The sequence below is a fragment of the Manis pentadactyla genome, chromosome 13, assembly GCF_030020395.1.
Source record: "Manis pentadactyla isolate mManPen7 chromosome 13, mManPen7.hap1, whole genome shotgun sequence".
Taxonomy (NCBI): Eukaryota; Metazoa; Chordata; class Mammalia; order Pholidota; family Manidae; genus Manis; species Manis pentadactyla.
This window is the reverse complement of record NC_080031.1, coordinates 21,022,411-21,042,458: the sequence shown is the minus strand read 5'-3', so window position 1 is coordinate 21,042,458 and position 20,048 is coordinate 21,022,411. Positions and strand designations below refer to the sequence as shown.

Genomic DNA, 20,048 nt, shown 5'->3' with positions numbered 1-20,048 from the left:
GGGGTGACACCTGTGTCCCTGCGTCTGTTTGGCTCCCTCACTGCTCGGCCACGTGGGCCTCTACATCACGGGTCCTGACATGGAGGCTTGGTCCCATGAGAGGGAAGGACAGAGAGCACGGGTCACAGTGAGCAGGTAGGACAGCACTGACATTGTATGACCAGATCTTTCAAGCAGCGCACGGTCACATGTATTTCAAGGCCCAAAGCTAGAACACAAGTACACGCCAGCTGCAGGCCAGAGCCAGAGCAGGCTCACGCCACAGCTCTCACCACCACAGCTCACGTGCCAAAACAAGTAACCCATCAGCCCTGCCTTCAGGGCCAGGGACCCTCCAAGTCACCTCTCCTGTGACACACGAGGCTCAGAACAGGCACCTACGCAAAAACAGGCCCCTGGACTCAGACCCAGAGCAGGCTCAGTACACAGCTCCCAACGCAGTCTCCAGGGCCAGAATCACGGCCCACAGCAGCTCAGCAGCAGCCCAGCCCCTGGGAAGGCAGGCGGTGCAGGCGCAGCACCAGGACAGCCCCTTCCCTCCCTGGGCATGCAGTCTCCTCCTGTGTTCTCATTTGACAGCACAGGCTTACTCCATTTTGTCTTACAATGTGCACCTCAGATGACATTTAACTCTCAGATTCTGGTACACTGTCCCTTTCAGTGGCAGGAAGTACAGGCACAGTGTTGCCCCACCAACAGCACTAGCCAGTTTCAGAGCATCTTCATCAGGGGTAAATCCTGTCCTTATGAGTCAGGAACTCCTCACTCCCCCCAACATTGTCCCTGGCAACCACTGATCATCCTCCTGTCTCTATTGATTTCACTCTTCTCGTAAAAGTGGAATCGTACAACATGTGGCCTTTGGTGTCTGGCTATAAAAGCTATGGGGAGAGTAAGTTAAAAATTCTTTCATTTTTAATACAAATAACAGAGTTCACTAAGAAAGACCCCTGATGGATCAAAGAGGATGGATAGAAAATGAAGCCCCAATATTAAATTAAGTTTTCATTAACTTGGGATAAGTATGAAATGGGAGTCAGAAACCAAAAGGGAAATGTCTGGGTTGGTGAAACACCTTTAAAGGCTTTTATTTTCTTTCCTGCATATACAATGTTTAAATTTTCCTCATGTACATATTAAAATTAAAATTAGAAATGTTTCCACTGATTTCTAATATGTTATGCTTAGTAAGGCATACTGTTTTTTATCTCTTTATACAGTTAATGTTAATTTAGTGAAATAATGATTTAAATAAGAAGAAAAGATACATTCTTTCTACCAAAGTCCTACCAGCAAATAACAAATGTCGTCGATCATTCCAGGGGTTTGCCTTTAAGTGCACTCATGCCTGATGAGTGTGTGTGTGTGATGGGGGGGAGGGAATGTGCTCTTCGACCCTGAGGCCCCACAGGCGACACATGCAGTCAGTCAGTCCTGTTCCACTCGCTCCTTCCCAGGGGACACATCTCACTATTTACCCAGCAGTCCTGGCTGTCAACTCTTGAGCCATTTCTAATGTTTCACTCATAATTACAGGGCAGGTACATCTGTGTTCATCCACCTCTGTACTTTTCACTCTGGTTGCTATGAGGAAAACACTAGAAACACAACTTACACAAATTTTTTAAGGTGTTGGCTCAGTTTCCAATATCTAGGGTCTCCCCTAAGTCTCAGCCTTGTCTGGGAAACAGGGCCCACAGCCACACTGCCACTGAGACCTGAGGAGGGGAGGTGGCCACGCCAGGAGTGAGGCCATCAGGGCACCTGGCGGGACCTGTGGAGCAGGGAAGAACCTGCCCAGTCCCCCTCCTGCAGGACCTCTCTCAGAGCATCCCCTGATCCATGTCTTGAAAACACCTCACTCAGGTCCCTTCCCATGACACAGCCCAGTCATGCCCTGGCCGTGGCCCAGGCCACCCCAGGCCCTTCTGCTCATACCTCAGCTTCTAAGCAAAGCAGCCAGGTCCTGCTTCCAGGCCAGGCCCCTGCTTGCTCCCCAGAACCCTGGTTTGGCCCCCTTCTCTCAGGAAGGAACCTGGAAGGGGCAGGTCAGTAATTATACATATGACCTTGAATGTGTTCATCCAGGTGATGGCTCTGAGTGGCAATGACAAGGACTCCTTGAGCTTGAGGGAGCAAAAGAGCCCTTTATAAAGCACATCAGGTGTTCACGGAACTGAACAGAGCATCAGCCAGAGGCTTGGCACAGGGCACAGCCTCTAAAGAGTCCGCAGGCTCTTCCAGCAGTGACCACTCTGCTGCACTTGTCAGCCTACAGTCACAGGAAATGCAAAAATAAAAAAGGAACATACGATGGAGAGAATGAACAACTGGCAAACAAACAGTGTCTACAAAGAGTAATTTTCAACTAGCCTCTGAGAATACCCTGCCAAGTGTTTCTATGCAATTTCAGATGGGTTTTGCCTGAAATGTGGTTTGGACTACTCTGAACTGTGAAGTTAATTAAGGTAACAAACCCAGACAGGGAAGAAAATAATCGCAAATGGTGTGTCTCCTACAGATCAGGCTAAGACATAGGGGCTTTATTTACTACATCATTTCATCTCAACATGATTAATTTGACCTTACCACCTTTATACATGAGTAAAAAATAAAAAAGTACTTCAGAATCACTCCATTAAACAGAAATGCAAAAGATGTCACTATTCCTAGAACTCCTGCCACCATCACCCAACTCTTTTTTGTTCTGTACCTTTTTCATATGAATAGAAAGAAACAGCTCTAAAAGCTACTATGCTATTTCAAATTGACCCACTCACATCCAAATGTCGAAATGCACTGGAACTTCCCCTCCACCTTTACAGCAGAGAGGGGAGCAGTTTCCCAGCAACCTAGCTGGCTGCCATCTCAGCAAGCCCAGAGACCACTGGCTCACTCCAGCAACAGATGTCCCTGAAAGGTGACTCCCTTGCCTATGACTACACATGCTCTCTGGAGACCCAGCAGGGCCACCAAGGCAACATGAGTGCACAGGCACAAACTGGGCCTGCACCTGCATCAGCTCCGGCAGATCAGCCAGGGAGCTCCCTGTGTGGGGCCTCGGAACCCCCTGTACCACAGGCAGCCACCCCAGGAGAGCAGCCCCAGGGCAGAGCACCTGCAGGGCCCCAGCCTGCCATCCAAACCTACCAGGCACATGCAGTCTACCCAGGAGACATTCCCTCCCAAGGCCACTCCTTCAAGACCCGGAGAGACAGCTAATTCACAGAAACAGAGGAAATCAAGAAGGGGAGGAGACAAGAGGAATATGCTAATGACAGAACAAGACAAAACAGGAGAAAAAGCCTAGAAGAAATGGACTTCAGCCACCTATCTGATGCAGGGTCCAAGGTGACGGTGACAAAGATACTCAAGAAACCTGAAGGGAGAGTGGACGAGCTTGGTGAGAACTTCAACAAAGAGACAGGAAATAGGAAAAAGAACCAATCAAAGCTGAAGAGCAAAGTAACTGAGAAGGAAACTACATTAGAGGGAGTCAATGGCAGATTAGAGGGGGCAGAGTGGTGCAGCAGCCGGAGGACAGGGTGGAGGGGAGCATGCATGCTGGCCACAGGGCAGGAAAGGCAATCGCATGGCATGAGGACAGCCTCAGTGATCTCAACCAGAACATCAAGTCCACCAACACTCACATGACAGAGGAGTCCTGGACGGAAAAGAGACAGAAACTCATTTGAAGAAAGAATAGCTGAAAACCTCCTGATCTGGGAAAGGAAACAGACATGTAGGCCCAGGAATCACAGACAACCCCAGACAAGAGGAACCCAAGCAGGCCACAGCAAGACCCTGATAATGAAAATGTGTGAAAGTTTCAAGATACAGTCATAAAGGCAGCAAGAGAAAAGATGCTGGTGACGCGCAAGGGGAACCCCATCATGCTCTCCAATGGGAGCTCCAATCAAGGACCCTCTAGCCAGGAAGGCCACCTGAAGAAGAGATCAAGAGTCTCCCAGAAAAACAAAACAAGTTCACCACCACTGAAATGAAACTTTAAATAAAGTTAAATGGACTTGTTTAAGCACAAAAGGAGAAGCGGTGTTGTAGTAGAACACTATCACAGGATACTAATTTCAATCTCCAGACCAATCATAGTGCAAAGGTAGTAAAACAGTAACTTGAAAACTAGGATGAAGGTAAAAAGACAAAACTAGTAAGATTCAACTTAGTTAAAAAATTTGTTAAGGGAATCATCATGAATACATGCTATCATATGCATGAAGCATGGAGATGGGAGAGTAAAAACTTAATACCATCAGAATTCATCTGAAATTAATTTCATATAGGCTGCTGTACACTTAGGATATTATAGGTGAACCTCATGGTATCCACAAGCTAAAAACCTAGAGCTGAGATGCAGAGAAAAGAAAGAATCCAAGCGCGATACAAAAAAAAACTATAGTCATAACCAAGAGAGTAACGAACAGAGAAATACTACAAAGAAAATAAAACAATTCACAAAGTGAAAATAAGGATGGAGCTATCAATAATCACTGTAAATATAAGAATCTAAATGCTCCAATCAAAAGACACAGGGTGACTGACTGGAGGAAAAAACAAGACCATCTGTATGCTCCCAGCAAGAGATGAACTTCATTTAAGGACACAAACGGACTAAAAGTGAAGGGATGGGAAAAGATATCCTATGCAAGTGAAACTGAAAAAAAAAAAAAGAAGAAGATGGGAAGCAATACTACTATCAGACATGGGAAGACTTTAAGACAAAGGACACATAACAAACAGAGAAGGCATTACATAACAATAAAGCCATCAATGTAGCAAGAAGACATAGAAACTATAAATATCTATGCACCCAAGAGAGGAGTGTCTAAACATATAAAACAAATATGAACAAACATAAAGGGATAAAAACAGAGTAATGCAATAATAGCAGGGAATTTATAACACCCTACAGATGGACATCAAAGAATTGGCGATCTATACAGAAAATTGAAAAGGAAACAGGAGCTTTGAACAAGTTATTAGACCAGATGGACTTAACCAACATATACACAAGAATGCATCCCAAAACAAACAATACATATTTTTTAATGTGTACTTTCCAAAAGATATCACACATTAGGTAGAAACCAAATCTCAATAAACTTAAGAGTCAAATCCTATGAAGCATCTTTTCCAACCACAGTGGAAGGTAAGCTAGTAATCAATTAAAGGCAGGAAAAAACTGGAAAAACACACAAATACATAAAGACAAAACAGCATGATACTAAACAACCAATGGGGCAACAGGTACTACTAAGAGGAAAACCAAAAATACCTGAAAACTGAATAAAGATAGAAAAAGAAAAATTAAAATCTTCAGGACACAGCAAAAGCCCTTCTGAGAAATTTCTAGCAATACAGGACTACCTCCTGAAACAAAAATTTCAAATAGGCAGTCTAAAATTACCTCTAAAGGCATTAGAAAAAGAACAAAGAAAGCACCAAGTGAGAAGGAAGAAAATGATAAAAGCAGGAGAATTAAATGATGTATAGTATTACAAAAATATAAAAAAGTTGCTTCTCCAGAGAGACAAAAATGATAAACTTCTAGTGAAACTCATCAGAAAAAGATAGAACACTCAAACACAATCAGTGCTGAAAGAGATGACATTAAAATATAAACTACGTAAGTACAAAGGATTAAAAGACATTACTAGAAAAAATTACATGCCAATAAATTGGGCAACCTAGAAGAAATGGATAGGTTCCTAGAAACCAACACTTTCCCAAGTCTGAAGTAGGATGAAATAGAAAATCTGAAGAGATTGATTATTCATAACAAAAATGAATTGATAATAACAAAAAAATTCCAAAGAAAAAAGCCCACCACCAAATGACTTCACAGCTCAATTCTATGAAACATGTATAGACAAGGGCTGATATATATACTCAAAAATGTGAGGAATAAAGCACTTCCAAATTCATTCTACAAGGCCAGCATTACACTGACATCAAAACCAAGAAAAAAAGAAACACTAGAAAAATAGAAAATTACAGCCCAATAGCCCTGATGAACATAGATGCAACAATATGCAACAGAACATGAGCAGATGGAATTCAAAAATGCGTTGAAAAGGATCACTGACCACGACCAAGTGGGATGTTTTCCAAGGAAGCAATGATGGATCAGTTATCAACAAATTATTCAATGAGATACACCACATTACAAAAGGAAGGGTGAGAACTCTACAATCATCTCGAAAAAACCATTTGGCAAAATTCAACATCAATTCATGATAAATACCTCTAAAAACAAAGTGGGTTGAGAGGGAACATGACTCAATATTTTAAGGAAATATATAACTCACCCACAGCCAAAATCATAATGGTGAAAAGCAGAAAATGTTTCCTATAGGATCAGGAACAAGACAAGGATGTCCACTCTCAACACTTCTTCAATACAGTACCTCAAGTCCCAGCTACAGCAATCAGAAAGAAAAAGAAGTCAGACAAGAAAAAGAAAAAAAGTACCCCAAACTAGTAAGGAGAAAGTAAAATTGCCATTATTTGCAGATGGCATGACACTCTATCTAGAAAACACGAACAAATCCAACAAAAATGATTAAAACTAAGCAATGAATTCAGTAAAACTGCAGGATACAAAATGAATATACAGAAATCTATAAAAAAACAAATTTGCAGAAAGAGAATGTAAGAAAACAATCCCACTTGCAATTGTAGCAAAAGCAGTAAGAGATCTGGAGGATGTTTAACCAAGGAGGTGAAAGAGCTGTACTCTGAAGATGCTAAGATACTGAGGCAAGAAACTGAAGGTGACATAAGTTAATGCAAAGCATCTCATGCTCATGGAATGCAAGAATTAAAATGGTTGATATTAACGTTAAATAAAAAATTAGTAATATTGTTAAAACTACCTGCAGCTCTGGGAGGAAACTGCAAGTTGGTGCAGCCACCATGGAAAGCAGGATGGAGGTTTCTCAGAGAACAGCTGTGCTCTCTGTAATGCTATGGGATGAACACTGGGAAGGACACTGAATGGTGGCTTGCTAAGGATGCTAAAAGGAGTTACCTACCTGCCTCATGTGACCCTGGAGGTAGAGAGCAGCAGGTGTTTGCAAGAATGGATCAAGTAGAACTTTCATGAGTTGAGTTCAGAGAGATGAAGTTGTTCCCCGTAGAGACCTTGTAGGGAAAACAAAAATTAAGAGGTGAACCTGACCCACTGGGCTTCTCCACTAAGAAGGGACAGTCCACTAGCAGACAGCTTCTTTCGGAGGCAGGGAGGGTGGGTCACAGGGGAAGCCCTGATTTGCAAGCAACCTGCGTCGTGGAAGGGGGTGGGAAGGATGCTCTCACCTGTGACTATTCATGCTCCAGGGGCCTCCCTGCTGAGGAGGGGAGTTCAATCTCCCCAGCAGCCAGCCCCAAAGTCTCCCCACCTGATTTCTCCGCTAGGCGGTTGTGGGGAGCCAGCTGCCTTCCTCAAGCTCTCCTAGTGCACAGGCACCCAGAGATACACACTGTCCCAGGATGCACAGTGCTCTAACACACACACACCACCACATGTGCAAGAGCTACCACATACACATGGAGGGGAGCCGACACCACGGCGATGCACTCACCAGGGGGACAGGCCGCAGCCACGCAGCTGCAGGGACCTTGACACACCCCCTGAACTCCTACGCGCTGTCCCGTTTGGGAGCACAGAAGGCCCCTGGCCTCGGCGCATGCACCCTCACAGCGCCCATGCCCGCGTGCCCACCGACCAGACGTCCGAACCATTACCTGCAGTCAGAGAAGCTGGCGGGCCTGGAAAGCTCCCAGATGAGACCTGGTCACCTTCCTGGCTGGGTAGGTGCCTGCGCTGCCCATGGCTTTCCAAAGCCCACACACAGCTTTCCACTTTCCTCCCAAGGCCCAAGCAACACCCCCAAACTCCCTGATCAAAAAGCCAACGTGGCGGCGGCTACTTACTATGAGCTGAAGCTGCTGCAAGTTGGCGAGGCCTGCCGGGTCCCTGGCAAGAGGGCCTCTGTTGGCGGCGGCAGGAGTCTGAGGGCGTCTGGCAGCGGGGAGCACTGGGCGTCAGTGAAGGTCAGCGTCAGCGGGAAGAAGGAACTGGAGGGCGGTGGTGGCAGCAGGCGTCCAGGGCAGGTGTCAGCCGGAGGCACCGGCTGGCGGGGACAGGCGGGAGACGGGCTCCGGGGTCGGTGGCTGCGCTTTGGTGGAGGGAAGCGGCGTCAGAGGCCGTTGGCTCTGGCTGGCAGGGGCTGGGTGTCCGTTGCCGGCGGACACCGCCAACTGTCGCTCAAGACCACCACTTCCCGCCCCCAACCGACGCCATCACCAGCCATGGATGCTGCCCGCCCACTGCCAAGGCCGCCGCCGCCGCTGCCTCGCCCTCGCCTCTGGCTGCGCACCTGCCCACTGCAACCTCGGAGGTCCACCCCGGGCACAGACACCTGCGCCTCCTGCCGCTGCGGACGCCACGGCCCCCCACGGAGGCAGCCCGTCCACGCTGCAGCCCACCGCAGACCCCACTCCCCACCGCCCGCCGCCGCCTCTCAGGGGCACCTGCAGACGGCAGGCTGGACTCCGCCCCCAGCTGCAGACCCCGCAGCGACGCGGCCCAGCCTGCAGCCTCCCGCAGCGGATACCTTCCCCACCTGATCCCTCCCCGACCCACGCCGCCCGCCCCCTGGGGGTGGCCGCTTACCATGAGCTGCCCCTGCGAGGAGCACAGGCCTGCGTGAGGAAGAGGGTGCCGGGTCCCTCGCGAGGGGGGCCCCTGGAGCCGGCGGGAGGAGGCCGCGGGCGGTCGTTGTTGGAGGGCGCCGGCAGGCAGCGCAGGGCTTTGGCAAGCGACGGCGGCTTCAGCGGGAGGCCTTGGCGGAAGCGGAGCGGAGACACCGGCGGGCGGCACAAGCGGAATGCTTCCTCTGCTGCAGGTGGATGCACACTGTTGGAGAGAAGCATGGTAGGCACAGGAAGCGGGCGGCCCTGGCCGGCGGACGAGCATGCGCGACGTCGGTTGCGAGCGGACCACGCCCCTTACGGCGCTGCCCCTCCCCCCAACAACGGAGAGCGCGGGCATTTATCCCACACTCCCCTCTCCGTGCAGCATCCCTGTGAAATAAATGGAGATGAGAAAACTGCAAAAGGAAACCGAGGAGTTTATCTAGAGGATAAAGAATTAAGGGTTAGGTGCTGTGAGAGTAAAAGTGAGAATAACTTTTCAGGTTGCATGTAGGGAATGCTTAGTAATAATCTTCGGAACTGCCGTCAAGTAAATGAAATTAGGCATGGAAAAGTGATCTTGAGAAATGTCATTTCTGGTAATTAAATAATCTTTCCTAAAATTATTCAAGAGATATCAATAGAGATAGAGAGCCCCTTCTAATTACTCATGGTTTCACACACTAAATTGCGTCTATGAAAGCAATTTAGTTTGGCAGTGTGACCCTATGGAGTGCTAGAATTTTTCAGGGTATCACTGAACTGACCCATCACAAAACTCACTATCATTCCCCTCTGATGCCAGTGCCAAAGTACACATTGTCTTATGTTCTGAATCCTGGTAAAAATCATTAATATCTGCCTAGTTCTAGAGAAAAAGCCCTTATTTTACTTGTCTCTCCCCTTAGAACCTGATTATTTAATTACACTGTTCTATAGATTTCATAACCTTTCTAGTTCATTCAAATTGTGGCCCCCACAGCCCTGGGCTATGATCCAGGTTGCAGACCTTTGTGACCTGCAGTACCCACAGCTTCTAAATGCTCATTTCCCTCTCCTTTGTCTCTTAACCTTCAGTCTGTTCTTTACAATGAAATAGCCAATATGATCTTCACCATTCTATTTATCTGATGGTGACATTCTATTGCTCAAAAAAACTTCAATGACTTCTTGCTCCTTGGGAGGAGCTCAAGGTACCTTCACCTTGTTCTTATCTCTGAAGCTTCATACCTCACTGGTCACCACCTCGGATTCTTAACTCCTTGACATACCAAATATTTTCTTTTCTCCAGCTAGCCATGCTCTCTTCAGCTTGTGAGACAGTGTCCTCTTTGTGTATGATGCACTTATTCTCCCCACCTCACTCCTGCCTTACCTGACCTTGCTCATGCTCATTGTTCAGGGTCCCCTCCACAGTGCCATCCTTGAAAGAAGCCTCCACCACCCTCTTCTCTCAGGTCTGATTAAGTGCCCCTTTTCTGGGTTCTGATCGTAGTGGCCATGTTTAGCTGTCTTCTTCACCAGACTGAAGCTCTGTAGGAACACAGGTCACGTATTTCTTATTTAGGATTGTGAAGAAACAAACGGAAGAACTAAACCCACAAAAACAACAGTGAAACACTGTGAGAGGCTCATCTAGCATTCAACAAACATTTGTTGAAGTAAAATTAAACTTCATGTATTCTGCCTTTCCATGCAATAGTAAATATGCCCAATGCTAAGTCAAATGCATATATCACTTCCCTGCTAGCCTGGGATGGGCTGAGACTGTGGTTATCTTGTTACTTGTCAGCGTGTCTCAGAACACAAAATGTATCAGACTCACTGTTGTGTGCTAGACAAATACATACTTAGGGCTGGTACATAGTAGGCATTAAAGAATAATTGCGTTCCAAGGAGCCATACAAAACATTTTTTCATTAGCTTATTACTAGGAGCACAAGAATAATCAAACTTTTACAAACAAATAATATTCTTAAGTAATTTGTCAGAATATAGTTTTTAATTTCCCCAGTAAAGTTGCACTTGTCAGCCCTAGGTTTCTGTATTCTGAGACCTCTTTATAATATGCTGAGAGAACAAATGGACTGTAATAATAATAATTTAATTTTTATAATTGGTGTCATGCTTTTACCTAGCAGACCATTACAATATCAATTGACTATTAAATAAATGTATTGTCCAAACATACTTTACATTAGAATTATGAACAAAGCCTCAGTGTTTTCACATTTCAGGCCTATGTTTTTGCCACATTTTGATGTCATGTACCACTGCATTGGATTTTCTTTATTCTTGAATGAGGCTCCTTGAAATGTCAGATTCTAAGTTATTTGCTTTTCTTTTTGTAAGGTTGGAGGCACCAGAGGAAGGAGTGAGCACGTGGGACACTGATGGCATGCCAAAGTCCCTGGCTGCTGCCCCCTCCCAACCTGAAAAATGTGCCTTAGGCTAGCCAATCCTCGCGCCGCTGTAAATCTAAGCTCTGCCTCCCCCTACCTTCTTTAAAAACTCACTGCCTGCCCTGCTGAGTGTGACTTCCCCAGCCTCCATTTCTGTAGACTAAGGAACATTGCCCGAGAATTGCGCTCAAATAAACTGCCTGGCCTTTTGTTGCCTCTCGTCACCTGCTTATTTCAGCTAAAATTTATCTTACACTTTTTGTTAGCAATCTTCTTAAAAATGGAAATATAAAGTCCATTGAACATGGAATACCAGAAAACAAGATATCTTTTGATCATTAAGTTCAGTTTTTAAGCTTTTTTTAAAGTGTAATACACATAAACATACACTTCTAAAATGTGTTAATATTCTCAATTTGTTTTCATAGCCTTTACATAATTGTATAAAAGCCATCAAAATCATGAAGAACTTTACCATCACACCATAAGACCCAACTCATTCTACTCACCAATCCACCACCCCCAAGGTTAACCACTATCCTGACTTTTAAACACAATACATTTGTTTTGTTTGTTTTAAACTTAACATAAATGAAATCATAAAATATGTACTTTTTTGTGTCTATTTCTTTCCCACTCAAATTGTGTTGAGACATCTGTATTACATGTAGTAGTAGATTATTGTCATGGCTGTGCAGTATTCCATTATTTGCATATAGTATAATTTATTTTCCCATTATATTGATAGACATTTGAGGAATTATCAGTTTGGGCTATTATAAATAGCTCTATTTTGAACTTCTATGTATTTCTGTTAAGTGTATACCACAGAGTGGAATTTCTGGATCATGGGATATGCATAGATTTAACTTTGGTACATAGAGTTAAACACTTTTCAAAGAGGCATTACCAATTTGCTCATCTGCAAGCAGTGTATGAGAGTCTGGTTTCTCCACATGCTTCTCAATACTTGCTATTATATTATTATTACTATTGATATTATTAGTATAACTACATAAACTTCAGCCATCCTGCAATGTAGTGGAATAGGTATATATTGTTCTAATTTGTATTTCTCTGATGATTAAGTTACTAAAGTGCCTTTTATATGTTACTGGCCATCTGGGTGCCCTTTTTTTGTGATGTGTCTGTTCAGGTTCTCTGCCCATCTTTTGCTAGTTTCAATGTCCTTTTCAAATAGATTTGTGGAGGCTCTTTATCTTTTGTTGGATTTACATATTGCAAATATGTTTTTCTACCCTTTGGATTTCTTTTTTTTTTCCTCTCTTAATGGTTTATTTTCATAAATAGAATTGCTTAAGGTAAAAATAGACAAATTCATTGGACTTTTTATCATTATGGTTAGTGTGAAGATTAATTTCCATAAGCTGCACCTTAAAATAAAATATTTTGGAAACTACTTCTACAAAGTAACAAGTATTTGGACTTCAGACCTATTTTGGTCCCTGGATCTTATGTATGGCATGATCTTAGACAAAGTAATTAATTTCTCCTTGCTTCTATTTACTCATTGTAAAATAGACACAAGAAAAAAATATATGTATTTCCTCTACTGAATGCAAAAATAAAATAAGCTATATGATGATCGTGAAATGTCTTTGTAAACTGCAAAGCACAACATATGTAAAAGACAATGATAAAAAGAACTGTATGATTTTTCCCATCAGGGCACAAGAGATCTATGTGCCCTAACTTATGCCATGACCTTCAGTCAGTGTTCAGCTTGTAGAAAATACTTAATAGATTAGCAAACCAGAGTACTTTATCAATAGGTACCTCTAATATTGTTAATTTGAATGGAATTTCTTTAATCATAAGATCAATTAGATCTTTTCTGTATAATCAAATAAACTTAAATTTCATAATTTTCTTATGGTTCTTGTTCGGATCCACCACTTAAAACCCTGTGTCCTAGAGCACATCAATTCATATATGAACTATAGCCATGTGAACTAGAAAACAGTTTGACCATAAAGTATTGCGATTTTACAGAATCATATTTTTCAAATATTTAATATAACATTCATGAAACTATAAGATATATCTGTTCATTTAGTTGTCCTGTATATTCAATGAATACTTATTAAGAATTTAAGTTAGTATAAGTCAGGATAAGCTGGATGATGCTTCATAAAAAGTAACTGTAACCTTTTAGTAGCTTAAAACATCAAAGTGATTTTTTGCTCATACTATGCTACATATCTGTCTCAAGTGAGGTGCCATCTCTGATTCATGTTTTTCTCACTCTCAACCCAAGGTGAAGGGCCAGCCACCATTTAGAGCATTGTGAGCTGTGGAAATGATAATGGTGTTCTGAAGAGTCTCTTTTCAGAGATGATCCATCCAAAATATGATATAGGTCGTTTTGTTCACAACTTGCTGGCCATAAGTAGAAACACCATTCCACCCACACAAAAGAGGGCTAAGAAATATAAACTTACATGGCTGAAGGGTGGAGAGCTGGAATATCTGGTGAGCAGAAGTAATGACGGTTTGTACTGTCCTGTACATACCAAAGGGTCGCTGGAGAACCAAAACGAAAAAAGGCATGGCCTGTGTCTCTACAGTGACAAACAGAAAGTACACCCTACTGAGATGCATGCAGTAATAGTTTGGTGGCTACACAAAGGAAAGCATGATAAACTCTTTTTTGATGAGTTTGGAAAGACTTAAAGAAAGAGGGAAATAATGATCTGTGTCTTGAAGCATAAATAAGAGTTCAAAAGGAAAAATGAATTGGGGTGGCTAATTGTTTCAGGCATAAGAAACAACATGACCAAATCCTCAGAAGTAATCTCTTCAATGAGGAAAATGTGTGGTTTAGTACACCTGGAGTACAGCATAAATGAAAGAAAAGGCAGGAAAGGAAGCTGGAAAAGTAGAAAGGGAGGAGAACATGGAGGGGCTTGCATGCCTAAAGACTGAGTGTAGGGTTCATGCTTATAAAGAGCGCAGCACTGAAAGGTTTTAAAAATAAAACATTGCCCAATTTTTGTTTCACAAGGAATGCTTTGGTCCTAGGTTGAGAAATGATAGGTAGTGTAAAAATGAAAAGCCGATTTGAGAGAGTAAAAACCTGAACAAAATCATGTTAGCCCACAAGGTTAAAAAAGAGAGTATATAAGATGTCAGTGAGGGCTTTGGCTTCTGGCCAACATGGAAATAACTAAAGAAAATAGAGAGTATACATGAAAAGAATGGATTTCAGGACACTGGACATCAGATAAAAAATTAGTTGTTCCTGAGAGACATGACAAATACAAGAGGAGTCTTATAATTTCCTAGTTTATTAGTTGGAAAGAGTTTCGAGTCTGTGGTACAAGGGGAGAGACCCAGAAGGGGACTGATAATCTCTCTCTCAGGTGAAGAAATGGAACTGGGAATATAAGAAGGCCAGTGCAACCATACAGAGTCTTCGGGAAAGAAGACTGAAGTGAAAGAGACAGAGAGTCTGTTTTTAAGGAGTTGGAGATTTTTCAAAAATACTCATCGTTAACATAACATACGTGGTGTGCAAAGGGAAATTACCCAAGGCTGAGGAAAGAGCTACCTGAAGGACTTAGAGACACAGTTCCTGATCCTGCAAATTAGGGTGGAGAATCTCATAAATTATAAGTGGGTTTTGCCTCAGAGTGAGGTAAATTATTCTTGAATTAAATCTCTGGTACCACCTAACAAGGTTTAAAAACAATACCTGAAAACACAAAACTTTCTGTAAGTACAATAAAGATTCCCAGAACAAAACTCAAGAATATTTATAGAAATTCAAAATGCTCTGCATCTGATATGTTAAATATATAATGTCTGGCATCAAGTAAAAATGTACTGATTTACAAAGAGGCAGAAGTATACGACTCAATATGAGAGAAAAATCAATCCATTGAAACTTACCCAAGTTTGACAAAGATGATACACTTAGTAGACGAGGACATTAAAGCAGTCACTGTAATCACATCTCAGACACTTTAGAAGCTAGAGGAAAGACTAAGCATGTTAGGCGGAGATGTGGAAGATATAAAAAAAAATTCTAATGTATAGTGAAACCAGGTTAGTGAACACCTAGAGGCAGGGTGTTGGGATTAGGGCTGTAAGAAGCACCAGAGAAGGGTTTATAAAACACCACAGAAAACTTTGGGGGGATGGATAACTCACCAGTAATTGTGTAAGTGCTGTCACCATAATATAAGGAATAATGTAGGGTTTAAGAGCAAGGAGGTTCAATAATATACTAAACTAGGGGTTATAGGGAGCATGCAGAAGATGACTTGTTGAAAGATAGAACCAAAAAGCAAATAACCCAATTAAAAAATGGGCAGAGGACCTGAACAGACAGTTCTCCAAAGAAGAAATTCAGATGGCCAACAGACACATGAAAAGATGCTCCACATTGCTAATCATTAGGGAAATGCAAATTAAAACCACAATGAGATATCACCTCACACCAGTTATGATGGCCAGCATCGAAAAGACTAGAAACAACAAATGATGTTGAGAATATGGAGAAAAGGGAACCCTCCTACAACGCTAGTGGGAATGTAAACTAGTTCAACCATTGTGGAAAGCAATATGGAGGTTCCTCAAAAAACTGTATAAAACCAAAGGAAATGAAATCAAAGAGGTACCTGCACTCAAAAATTAACTGAAGCTTTATTCACAGTAGCCAAGATACAGAAATAACCTGAATGTCCATCAACAGATGAATGGATAATAGAAATACACATATAGGAATATTATTCAGTCTTGGGAATGAAGGAAATCATTTCATTTGCAATGACACGGGTAGAAATTGAAGGCATTATGCTAAGTGAAGTGGGATGAAACACTCTATGATCACACTTACATGGGGAATGTAAAAAAAGCTCAACTCATAGAAACAGAGTAGAATGGTGGTTGCCAGGGGTTGGAGGGTTGGAGAAATGGGGTGATGTTGTCAAGGGATACAAACTTCCATTTACAGGATGAATAATCCCTGGGGATAACCATATAGCACTGTGACTATCATTAACTATATTCTTTTATATACTTGAAAGTGTCTAAGAGAATAGCTCTTAAATGGTCTAACCACACACAAAAAGAATTATGTAAAGTGACAGAGGTGCTAATTAACCCTATTGTGGTTTCACAATACTTGCACATATACACATTGTATATCTTAAACTTACACAATGTTGTATGTCGATTATATTTCAATAGAAATGGAAAAAAGCCAGCAGCCCACTTCTGAAACAGCATTTAGCAAGCTTAAAGAACTCCATTGAACACTGAGTTGCTGGCTGGGCCATTTGTTTTTAAACTATGGCCAGGATTTAATTACGGAGGTAACAAAATGATGGCACATGTGCCAATGCCAGTGAAAGCAGAAATTACTTACATATCTAAAAAGAAAAGGGCATACCACAGCATGAGGGGCCACAGGGGAAGGGCCAGGTTTGGTAAGTGGCCAGATGGACCAACAGGCAGAAAGTAGATGCCAGATTCTTTTGGGCAGGAAAGGCAAGGCAGTTAAGGATTATCTACTTTGAATAATTCAAGTGTGTTTTAGGCTACAGGGTTGGTCTCTAGTTGCTTGCTACCTGCCCTAGGATGATTTAGGTCGGGGGAACCTGGGCTAACTGTGCGATTAAATAAAGGGGGTAGCTGGGGCTGTAGAATCTGGATTTGCTGGACTGCATATGAAACGTGAGATTCCAGTGAGCCCTTTCCTAGCTTTTGAACAAGTGGCTAGTCCTAGAAAGGACAATCTCTCCGAAGCCAACAAGCTTAACACGTCAAAACAGGAAAAATAAATACACGATTAATATACTACTACTGCACTGCACGTCATCTGCCCACCAGGACCTCCCAACCTGGTACCCAGGTGCCAGGACCATACAAGTGCAGAAGGGGCACTCACCTGCCTAAGGTACAGACCTCCCCCAACCCAGAACTTCCAACATCTATGAGGATTCCTTGGCCCTAAAACGGACCAGCCTGAGGACGAGCCACGCGATGACAGGATGACCAGGGTCTGGGCACACACAAGGGCCCCCAGCCCTGATGTCTCACTCACAATTCACCTAGAGTCTTCCACACACGCACATGCTTCACACACACCAGTGCTCTGCTAGCAGAGGCTTAAGAAACAGCTCTCAGGAGCAGTCCGTTAAGACGTCGCGTGTGGTGTGTACCTGGTACAAATATTCCCAGAATGGGTGACTTCGGCGCCCCACCGGACAGCGCTGGGTGGAGCCTAGAATTGCTGTGCAGCACCCACTATCCCATGCCAGTAGGAGCCGCTTCCAGGGTGCCCCGCCCCCTCCATACCAGTATGTGACACAATCCACCTACACCCTGGCTAGGACCCCCAACTCCTAGCCCACATGCATGCACGAAAGGGCACAGACGTGCCTTCCTACCCTCAATTCCTAGACAACCAGTTCTTTCCACAAATCTTTAGGGACAAACCCTGAACGTTCACATCCACACCTACAGTTGCCTGAAGCCGCAGAGCGCCAGGTACGCCGCCCACCACACCCGATACCCCCGGACTCCTGCACGCGCAGGCTCTCTGCACCACCAGTGCACAGCCGGCTCTGCGCCACACACACACCCCCACACACACACACGTGCCACTGCCCAGCCACAAGCTGCACCCCACGATTCCTCCTCACACCTCCTGAGAACCGCCCTCACAGACACCGGCGGGACTCCCCTCATCACGACACCCTGTGTGACATCCTTCCTCGCCGTTCCCACGGGACCGATACCGTCAGGCCGGGAGCAGTCGACGCGCCCTCGGAGGACCAGGCGCTGCGGTCACCGGGCAGGCGCGGGCTGGCGAGCTGAGGGGACTGCGGGAGGCAACCCCGGGCCGCCGTAGCTCCGCGCCAAGTACCCGTGAATGTTGCCGCCGGGCGAGCGCCCGCGCGTCCCCGCTGCCAAGCAGCCGCCTCTCCCCCTCCGGCAGCTAGGACCCAGCGGCCACGTCCCCTTACCCTTCAGGCAGAGCAGCCGCAAGCAAGTCCCGCTCTAACCGCACGGCCGTTGGCCCCGCCCCGCGCGCTTGTGCGCAGCCCCAGCGGTCCGCCGCAGCGCACTCTGGGAGCCGCTGAAGCAGCCGGTCGGCGCGCCCGAAGCCCGCTCCCTGGGCGAGCGGCGCGCGTGCACGCGGTGCAGGAGGCGAAGCGGGAATCCGCGGCCGGAAGGACTGGGCTTCAGGGTCCCGGGGCCGCGGAGCTGCGCCTGCTTTCCGCCGCCGGTGGACTGGGCACCCCCAGCCCGCACCCAGCGTTCGGCCGCGCACGCCCCGCGGGGTGGCTGCCTCGCAGCCGGTCTGTCCCACAGGCCATCGGAGCTGCGAGCGGGCTGTCTCCCTAGGTTCGCGCCGCGCCCCCGCGTTCAGCTGCGGCCCTCTCAACGGAGGGTCTGAAGGTTCCCTACGGGAACACTCCTGGCTCAGAGCACTAGACCCACCGGGGAAACACGCGGGGTTTTCCCGCGGCCCGCCGGGGTTCTTCCACGGGCCTGCTGAGCGCATGCAGGTTTCTCCGTGAGCACGTCTCCCTGTGGAGGGTGGCGCGCGCACCCTCCTCTGAGCATGGTGGTCTGACTGGGGTGCACAAAACCCAAGTCCTGGGAGACATCTGCAAGTTGTTTACCTTTTCAATCCCCAACAGGAGTTCTGTTTAATAAAGTTCACTGTGACTTGTTGCAAGGCTGTCACCTCATCGTCTCTGTTTTTGAGTCAGTTTTATCTTAAAAGGGGCAGGAAGCATGTCAGGCGCCAGCAGGAGTCTGTAACAGAGCTGGAGTCCTTTTAAACCGCTCTTCCTTCCCCGACACCCTACCGTCAGTAGGAACTCTGGTGCTGGCACAGCAGCAGTGATGCATGTATCCCAAGAGATTTAATCTCAACCCTCTGAAGGTCCCCCATGAAAGGAAAGGAGCGACACACAGCAGCAATTCACCGGAGAATTCCGCTTTATTAGGGAAAGGTGCTGGGTTGTATAGGAAGGGGCATGAGGTGATTGTGGTGTTACTTCTACGGGGCTGGTGGCTATTGGCTAGGTGCTGGGATTGGGAGGGGGGAGAGAGGTGATTGGGCTTCAGGTGGCGCCAGCAGGAACTGAGGACTCGGAAGAGAAGCAGGAGGTTCGCCATCTTATGGGTGGGGGCCCTTCATTCCCCCCTTTCTCCTCTATGGAGTTGTGGACGTTGCCTTCTCTCTGACTGCTTCCTGCTGAACGGGGGCGGAGAAGGGAGTGAGGGCTTGAGGACTGGGAGGAAAGGGTTGATAGGACTCCCCACAGTAAGGACGAGTAGATGTGGACTTCTTCAGGTTGGAAATCAATGAAGGTTCCCTGTAACCATAGGTCGAGGACTTGTTGATTCCAATGGTGCCAAGAGGATACGGGTGCCAGAAGCCAGGCATCTGCGGCCATTGTTTCCAGGAAGTTTCCAGCGGAGAGAGGGGTCCATCTCAGTGTATGGTGAGGAGGTTACGTGAGGGTGAGGGATCTTCTGTGGCTAAAAGCTGGTAGTTCCTGAGTAAAAGCTGGTTGAAAGTTTAATTAGAGATTTTTACCAACTTGGGATTTGATAAACTTTACTATACAAGGCAAGAGGAGACAGGCGAGAAGAATGGTTATTATAGGGCCTGCAATGGCCCACAGCCAGGTGAGGAAGGGGTTTGTTAGTATTGAAGAGAGTGGGTTGGAATTGGAAGCAGAGTGGAGGCTGGAGGCAAGGTCGGTGAGTTTGGTAATGTCAGTTTCTACAATGCCGGATTCGTTGATGTAATAGCAGCACTCTTCTTGAAGGAAGACGCAGGTGCCACCCTTTTCGGCTGTAAGCAGATCTAAGGCCCGCCGGTTCTGAAGGGTGACCTTAGCTAGCAAAGTGACCTGTCTTTGGAGAGAGGCCAGGGAATCG

General features: G+C 45.4%; 1 protein-coding gene across 12 annotated transcripts in view; it reads right to left on the bottom strand.

The window, feature by feature from the left end:
• LOC118919760 (uncharacterized) overlaps window positions 1–18,795 on the bottom strand; it is a 194,862-nt gene extending 176,067 nt beyond the window's left edge. For 3 of the 12 annotated variants that reach the window (XR_008993313.1, XR_008993309.1, XR_008993314.1), the window contains exons 1-5: window positions 18,113–18,742; window positions 10,091–10,248; window positions 8,696–8,938; window positions 7,954–8,198; window positions 1,479–2,272 (exon numbers count right to left, since the gene is read on the bottom strand). Coding sequence is in view for 2 of the 12 variants with exons in the window: in XM_057490713.1 (XP_057346696.1) it covers window positions 7,954–8,198; window positions 8,696–8,938; window positions 10,096–10,110 (503 nt within the window). In the remaining 10 variants the exon portion in view is untranslated. Of the gene's footprint in view, window positions 1–1,478; window positions 2,273–7,953; window positions 8,199–8,695; window positions 8,939–9,034; window positions 9,106–10,090; window positions 10,249–18,112 lie in introns of those variants that run through there. The other 9 variants (XM_057490713.1, XM_057490712.1, XR_008993316.1 and 6 more) reach the window with 8 other exon arrangements.
• Window positions 18,796–20,048: the final 1,253 nt, after the last annotated feature.